This window comes from Argentina silus, assembly GCF_951799395.1.
Source record: "Argentina silus genome assembly, chromosome: Y".
Taxonomy (NCBI): Eukaryota; Metazoa; Chordata; class Actinopteri; order Argentiniformes; family Argentinidae; genus Argentina; species Argentina silus.
Genome location: NC_139654.1, coordinates 1,021,701 through 1,030,291, shown reverse-complemented (window position 1 = coordinate 1,030,291; position 8,591 = coordinate 1,021,701). Strand labels below are relative to the sequence as shown.

At 52.3% G+C, this 8,591-nt stretch overlaps 1 protein-coding gene across 1 annotated transcript; it reads left to right on the top strand.

The window, feature by feature from the left end:
* Positions 1–1,222: 1,222 nt before the first annotated feature.
* On the top strand, positions 1,223–8,109 carry LOC310823699 (glutamate--cysteine ligase regulatory subunit-like; the record flags this gene model as incomplete). The annotated part of the gene is made up of 7 exons (XM_083696555.1): positions 1,223–1,366; positions 1,964–2,029; positions 4,482–4,563; positions 4,868–4,924; positions 5,175–5,365; positions 6,181–6,295; positions 8,060–8,109. Coding segments are annotated over 7 exons (705 nt in total), but the record flags the coding sequence as incomplete, so codon positions are not given.
* Between the last annotated feature and the right edge of the window lie 482 nt (positions 8,110–8,591).

Genomic DNA, 8,591 nt, shown 5'->3' with positions numbered 1-8,591 from the left:
AATGTTTTATGAAACTCCTTCAAACCACACACTCTCCCCACCCCCTCGTTGCTAGGTAACCCACCATATCCCGTCCCTTTCCGACATTTTCTTTTCCTTTACGACATTCCCTCAAACACACCAACCTCCCTTATTTTACGACATTTACTATTATTATTATTATTATTATTATTATTATTATTATTATTATTATATCTTTACGACATTTACTTCTTCTTTACGAGAGAAGGGGAGACAGACACCATGGAAACCACCACCACCACCGACACCGGCGGCTCCTCTGGTACTCGTAGCGGGTCCTCTGGGACCGTCTCCCCCGGTGGTACCGTCTCCTCTACCGGCTCTGAGGCTAATGATAACGGGGCTAACTAACGAAGCTAACGAATTTACCTACCGAGTGCAGTGTTGACGGGGTGCTAAAGGCTAATGCTAACTGGCTCTAACGAACTGACCGTGTGTGTGTGGGTGTGGAAACGCGTCGTGTCATCATTACTCGACATTCCTTCAAACCCACCCCCTCGTTGCTAGGCAACCCCCCCCCTTTCCCTCCACCGTTCGTATTTGTTTTGAAAAAATATTTTTACGACAGTCCTTCAAACCACACACACACTCTCCCCACCCCCTCGTTGCTAGGTAACCCACCATATCCCGTCCCTTTCCGACATTTTCTTTTCCTTTACGACATTCCCTCAAACCCACCAACTGTTCCTCATTGCTAGACAACCCCACCCCTCCCTCATTTTACGATATCTTTTTATTATTATTATTATTATTATTATATCTTTACGACATTTACTTCTTCTTTGCGAGAGAAGGGGAGACAGACACCATGGAAACCACCGACACCGGCGGCTCCTCTGGTACCCGTAGCGGGTCCTCTGGGACCGTCTCCCCCGGTGGTACCGTCTCCTCTACCGGCTCCTCCGGCGGCTCTGGGACCGGCTCCTCCGGCGGCTCTGGGACCGGCTCCTCCGGCGGCTCTGGGACCGTCTCCTCCGGCGGCTCTGGGACCGTCTCCGGCGGCGGCTCCTCCGGCGGCTCTGGGACCGGCTCCTCCGGCGGCTCTGGGACCGGCTCCTCCGGCGGCTCTGGGACCGTCTCCTCCGGCGGCTCTGGGACCGGCTCCTCCGGCGGCTCTGGGACCGGCTCCTCCGGCGGCTCTGGGACCGTCTCCTCCGGCGGCTCCTCCGGCGGCTCTGGGACCGTCTCCTCCGGCGGCTCTGGGACCGTCTCCTCCGGCTCCTCCTCTGGTACCGGTACCCGGACCTCGTTTCTGACCCGGGCCACGACGCTCAACCTCCACACCGGGAACCTCGTCAACCGGAGCCGGCTGAAGAAGAAGTGTCCGTCGTCCCCGAGTGAGGAGGTAAGAAGGGCGGGGAGGGGGTCGGGAGGCTAGAGGCTAATGCTAACGGGGCTAACGAAGCTAACGAATTTACCTACCGAGTGCAGTGTTGACGGGGTGCTAAAGGCTAATGCTAACGGGGCTAACGAATTTACCTACCGAGTGCAGTGTTGACGGGGTGCTAAAGGCTAATGCTAACGGGGCTAACGAATTTACCTACAGAGTGCAGTGTTGACGGGATGCTAACTGGCTCTAACGAACTGACCGTGTGTGTGTGTGTGTATTATGAATGTGATTAAATAAATACTAAATATGTCGTTTTATTGTCATTTTCTGTCTGTCTGTCTGACCTGTTGTTGCCGTTCAGCTCCAGGATTATATCCGCGCCACGCTGTCTCTGACCTGTCTGTCTCTCTATCTGACCTGTCTCTCTCTGTCTGTCTGTCTGACCTGTATGTCTTTTGTTGCCCTCCAGCTCCAGGATTGTATCCGCGCCATGCTGTCTCTGACCTGTCTGTCCCTCTGTCTTATCTGTCTGTCTATCTATCTGTCTGTCTGTCTGTTTCTCTCTGACCTGTCTGTCTCTCCATCTGACCTGTCTGTCTGTTGTTGCCGTAGCTCCAGGACTGTATCCGCGCCACGCTGAGTGACTGGTCCTCCGAGACGCCGTCGGCCGGGGAGAAGGTGAGACTCATCCCTCTCTTCTCTCCCTCCCTCCCTCCCTCCTTTCCTGTCTCTCTCTTCCTTCCCTCCTTTCTTGTCTTCCTTACTTCCTTCCCTCCTGTCTCTCCCTCCCTCCTGTCTCTCTCCCTCCCTCCTTCCCTCCCTCCTGTCTCTCTCCCTCCCTCCCTCCCTCCTTCTTTCCTTCTCTCCCTCCCTCCTGTCTCTCTCTCTCCCTCCCTCCCCCCTTCTCTCCCTCCCTCCCTCCTGTCTCTCTCTCCTTCTCTCCCTCCTGTCTCTCCCTCCTTCCCTCCCTCCTTCTCTCCCTCCTTTCCTGTCTTCCTTCCTTCCTTCCCTCCTGTCTCTCCCTCCCTCCCTCCCTCCTGTCTCTCTCCCTCTCTCCCTCCTTCCCTCCCTCCTGTCTCTCTCTCTCCCTCCCTCCCTCCTGTCTCTCTCTCTCCCTCCTTCTCCCCTCCTTCTCCCCTCCCTCCCTCCTGTCTCTCTCTCTCTCTCTCCTTCCCTCCCTCCTTCTCTCCCTCCTTCCCTTCCCTCCTTTCCTGTTTCCTCTCTTCTTTCCTTACTGTCGGCGGAGGAGAAGGTGAGACTCATCCCTCTCTTCCTTCCTACCTTCCTTCCTTCCCTCCCTCCTTTACTTCGTCTCTCTCTGGATGCTCCACACACACACACACGCACACCCACACACACGCGCGCCCAGAGGCGTCAATGTTTAGTAAGTCAAGTGACAACGTGTGTGTGTGTGTGTGAGAGAGAGGGAGACACACACACACACACACACACACACACACAGATAGACAGACACACTCACACAGACACACACACTCACTCACACAGACACACTGTGGGAGCCTGGTCGACAGGCGCAACAGTGGGTCAACCAATGAGAATAGAAACAGGCGGAAACAGGGGTTGCGGTGAAATCAACGTAGGGTTTTATTTCTAAGGTGCGGGGAAAAGGGAGAGGCGAAAGGCAACTCAAATCTTCACCGGGTTGGCGGTTGGCGCTACGGCGCTCCGCCGGGTTCTTCTTGTCGTCAGAGAGAGAGAAAGAGAGACAGGCCAAAGTTAGTGGGATATCGGGTCCCTTTCACTGACCTCTTCCTCCGGTCGGTTGGGGGGTTCCTCTCCGTCTTCCAGGCTTTCTCTCCCGTTTGGCTTATGAGACTGGCTTAGCGGGTGTCTGGTCTCGACTCGTTCCTCCAGCCAGTCTGTCTTCAGCTTGTCCTGGGGAGTTTAAAAGGCCTCAGGATCGCCGAGCTGACTCAGCGCACCTGTGAGCGGTGAGCTGAGTCATCTGATTGGTGGCGGAGTCTCCAGGACATAGAACTGGGATAGTACCTCCCATCCAGCACGACACCCCATGGCTGCCTTTGCCTCCCCCTTGTGGCCACCAGGTGTCTCTGTGGGGCACTGCTCACCGGCTGGGCCATCACAACACACAGACACACACACACACACACTCACACACACACTCACTCACACAGACACACACAGACACACACACATGCCCAGAGGCGTCAATGTTTAGTGAGTCAAGTGACAACGTGTGTGTGTGTGTGTGTGTGTGTGTGTGTGGGTGGGTGCTCCTGAGACAGGGAGAGAGAGAGGGAGACACACACACACACTCACACATACGCACAGTCACACAGACAGACACACACTCACACAGACACTCACACATACACACACATGCCCAGAGGCGTCAATGTTTAGTGAGTCAAGTGACAACGTGTGTGTGTGTGTGTGTGTGTGTGTGTGTGTGTGTGGGTGGGTGCTCATGAGACAGGGAGAGAGAGAGGAAGACACACACACACTCACATACACACAGACACACACACACACACTCACACACTCACACAGACATACACAGACACACTCACACAGACACACACACAGGCAGGGAGACGGGGGGGAGGCAGGTTTGGGGGGGAGGGTTGAACAGGGAGGGAGGGAGGTTCTGCTGAGGTCAGCTAATCTCTCTCTCTTTCTCTCCCTCTCTCTAGTTCGACTAGTCTGGTCTGTCTCTAACCTGGACTGCTCCCCCCCCCCAGGCACGCCTGGCTGTCTTTCTGTAATCTGTCTGTCCTGAACCTGTCTGTCTCTCAGACCTGTCTGTCTCTCCAGGAGTCTGACGTCCTAGACTGTTCCACCCCCCACGCGGCCGAGGCCATCACGCCTGTCTGTCTCTCTGTCTGTCTGTCTCTAACTTGTCTCTCTCTCTCTAACCTGTCTGTCTGTTTACCTGTGTCTCTCTCTCTGACCTGTCTGTCTCTCCAGGAGTCTGACGTCCTGGACTGCTCCACCCCCCATGCGGCCGAGGCCACCATCATGCTTGTCTGTCTCTCTCTCTCTGACCTGTCTGTCTCTCTCTCTCTAACCTGTCTGTCTGTTTACCTGTCTCTCTCTCACCTGTCTTTCTCTAACCTGTCTGTCTCTAACCTGTCTGTCTCTCCAGGAGTCTGACGTCCTGGACTGCTCCACCCCCCAGGCGGCCGAGGCCACCATCACACCGGAGGAGAGGGAGGAGCTGAAGGTGTCTGGTACGCTACGACAAGCTAACGCAGGCTAACGCTACGCTAATGCAGGGTAAGACAGGTTAACGCAGGCTAAGACAGGCTCACGCACGCTAACACACACCACGATAACACATGCTAATAAATGCTAGTGCATGCTAACACCGGCTCACACGCACCACGATAACACACGCTAACCCAGGGCTAACAAACGATACCAGCCCATGATTACACACGACGCGACCACACGTTAACACAGGCTAACAAATGACACCAGCACATGCTAACACAGGCTAACCTAGGCTAACCCACGCTAACGTTGTCGTTGCAGTCAAGCTGTTCCTGTGCGAGTCGGACCAGTCGTCCATCAGGCAGGCTGTCGACATGGGTGAGTCCTGCCTGTTTGTCTGTCTGTCTGCCTGTTTGGCTGTCTGCTTGTCTGTCTGTTTGTTTGGCTGGCTGGCTGGCTGTCTGCCTGTCTGTCTCTATCTTTACCTGTTTGTCTCTCCCCTCCACAGCCTGTCTCACCCTCGCCCTGTCGACCAGGAGGACAACATCCCCCCCCCCCCCACACCCAGACCCTCTCGGACCTCTAACCTGTCTTTCTCTCCCTAACCTGTCTCCCTCCCCCCCAACAGCCTGTCTCACTCTCGCCCTCTCCCAACTCGACTCGGTCATCCTGGGGGCCGACCACGCCCCCCAGACCCTCTCGGACCTGCAGCCGGCATGGGTTTTCTTGGAAACGCTGGTGGCGTCCGGGAAGGTGGTCGCCATCGGGACGTCGGACCTGGACAAGGGCCTCCTGGAGGAGCTGCACAACTGGGCCCAGGTGGGTGTCTGTCTGTCTTTCTCTGGCCTGTCTGTTTGTCCTGGACGGTGTGTGTGTCTGTCTGTCTGTCTCTCTCTCTCTCTCGCTCTATCCCTGACCTGTCTGTCTGTCCTGGACAAGGGCCTCCTGGAGGAGTTGTACGACTGGGACCAGGTGGGTGTCTGTCTGTCTGATCTGTCTGTCTGTCTTGGACAAGGGCCTCCTGGAGGAGCGCTACGACTGGGCCCAGGTGGGTGTCTGTCTCTGTCTCTGAACTGTCTGTCTGTCTGTCCTGTGCTGGGGGTATCTGTCTCTCCCTGACCTGTCTGTCTCTCTCTCCATGTCCAAGGTGAAACCCCACCAGTAACCAGGTCAAACTGAGTGCGTACGCCAACTGTCTGTCTCTCTTTCTCTCTCTCTCTTTCTCTCTGTCCCTGTCCTGTCTCTCTCTCTCTGTCCCAACCAAGCAGTTAACAGTCTGTCTGTCTGTCTCTCTCTCTCTGTCCCTGACCTGTCTGTCTGTCCCTGACCTGTCTCTCTCTCTCTCTCTCTCTCTCTCCCCCGTATCCAAGGTGAAGACCACCAGTAATCAGGTCAACCTGGCGTCCTGTTGTGTGATGCCCCCCGATCTGATGGCCTGTATGTCTCTCTGTCCCTGACCTGTCTGTCTCTCCCTGACCTGTCTCTCTCTCTTCCGTATCCAAGGTGAAGCCCACCAGTAACCAGGTCAACCTGGCGTCCTGTTCTGTGATGCCCCCCGATCTGATGGCCTGTCTGTCTCTCTGTCCCTGACCTGTCTGTCTCTCTGACCTGTCTCTCTCTCTCCCGTATCCAAGGTGAAGCCCATCAGCAACCAGGTCAACCTGGCGTCCTGTTGTGTGATGCCCCCCGATCTGACGGCATATGCCAAGCAGGCGGGGGTCCAGCTACTGACCCACAACGACCCCAAAGGTGGGTGTCTGTCTGTGATCTGTCTGTCTGTGATCAATTTGTCTGGGGGTGTCTGTCTGTCTGTCTCTCTTTCTCTCTCTCTGTCCCTGACCTGTCTGTCTCTCTCTGACCTGTCTGTCCCCCCTCTAACCTAACCTCCCTCTTCATCTGAGCTGTCTGTCTCTCTCTGACCTGTCTCTCTCTCTCCCTCCCTCTCTTTCCATGTCTGTCTCTCCCTCTAACCTGTCTCTCTCTCTCTCTCCCTCTCTTTCCATGTCTGTCTCTCCCTCTAACCTGTCTGTAACCTAGGTTAAAATAGCCATAAACAGATACTTGAATAAATAACAGTAAAAATATTTCTGAATAAATATTCTGACATTAGAAATAAAAGTCCATGATTTAGTCTAATAAATAGGATTAAAAATAATTCGTTTCAATATTGATTTTTACAGGAAGTTTTGTCACTTAAACTAGTCAGCCAATCAGAATGGCTGGTTGCAACTTCCTTTTTCATTGAGAATGCTAGTCAGAGACGAAGCAAGTTGAGCGAAAGCTAGTGGAACTAACCAGTGAGCAAAATAACAGCAAAACCGAGTGAAAACGTTTATTTTCTTTGATTTGAAAGTGTTTTATGTTGTATTCTGTCTGCAAAGGTAGACTGTGGTTTATTTAGACATTATATAAGAGAGTAAAACCGTGTATTATCCGGAGCCACGCTCCCGCTGGCGAGCCTCCTACATTCTTGAGAAGAACCATCGGATCATCATCACGTTGCATCCACAAGATTCATCTACATTCTGGAGAAGAACAAGGACTCTTTCATCGGATTTGCGGTAGGACTGTGTAAAGCCTTCGTTATTTCGTTGCAAGAGGATTCGTTTGGACTTTAATTTGCGGTAAGCGTGGACTCAATGAAAACTAAGTTCGCACGTGGCATTCGCTGGACTGTTTCGCCTGGTTGCTAGCAAGGTTGAATTCGTTGACCGTTGCATACGGTCTATGATTGAATTGCATTGTTGCCTGAAAAGATTGATTAGCATTTAACTTGATACTTGATAGTTATTCACTATACGTTCATAGCCTTGATGTTAATGTTGAATGGTGAATGTTTTAATTGATGTTTGATGGTATTATTGTTATCCTACTGGTTTCATGCTAATGCCAAACTGATTTTGATTTTGTTTCTGAACTCGCTAAACATAGTAGCTCACTGGTTTATATTGCTAAAATAGGAGATTAATACTTGATACTTGATTCTAAATAGGCCTAGTGAAAATATTGATTTAATGAAGATTTAAAAGATCTTAATGATACTTAGATAGAATAATCTTATGGAAAAGTAAGATAGCCATTGAACTTTAAAATAGTTAACTATTGAATTTAGAAATCAAATAGAACTTTAAAAGAAACTTTAACCGAGACTTCACTTTAGAAATATTTTCTTGAACTGAGAGACTTTGTTTTTCTTGATATTCCTTAAAGAAGAGGTTTATTATTGACCCATTTGCATTTAGATGCAATTGTTTTCAGTATTCAATGTGTAATGTAAACTGTCTTATGGTACCAATTTTCTACTTCTAACTTTTTCTACAAATGTGTATAAACAAGCCGGCATTTAAAACTTACTTGATGGTCTGTGGTGTGTCTGATTATTATTTTGCTATTATTACTGTTTTAACTACTACTGCTCCCTACGAGCCTAGTCACTGGTCCTAACATAGCATACTTATCTACAACTCGAGGTAAGTGTTACATGTCTCTCTCTCTCTCTCTCTCTCCTTCCAGAGCTTATCTCGGCGGCGGGCTTCCAGGAGGCGCTGTCTCTCTCTCTCTGACCCGTCTGTCTATCTGTCTGTCTTTGACATGTCTGTCTCCCCTCTAACCTGTCTCTCTCTCTCTCCCTCCCCCCTCTCCCTCTGAGCTGTCTGTCTGTCTTTGACCTGTCTCTCTCCCCCTAACCTGTCTTTCTCTAACCTGTCTGTCTCTCTGTCGTCTTCCAGAGCTCATCACGTCGGCGGGCTTCCAGGAGGCGCTCCGTGAGAGCGCGGCGTTAGCAACGGCGTCCCACGGCGACCCCGACCGCGACCGCTGTGACGCGGCGTCGGCGTGGCGTGGCGCCTCCGCTGGGTCCTGCGCTACGCCATCATCGTCAAGAGCCGCGGCATCATCAAGGCCAAGGGCTACCCGGTCCACGCCACCCGGGTAGCGTAGCGTAGCATAGCATAGTCTAGTGTAGTCGAGGCTAGCATAGTGTAGTGTAGCCTTAGCGTAGCATCGTGTAGCCTTGGTTAGCCTGGTTAGCGTAGCGCGGACGACA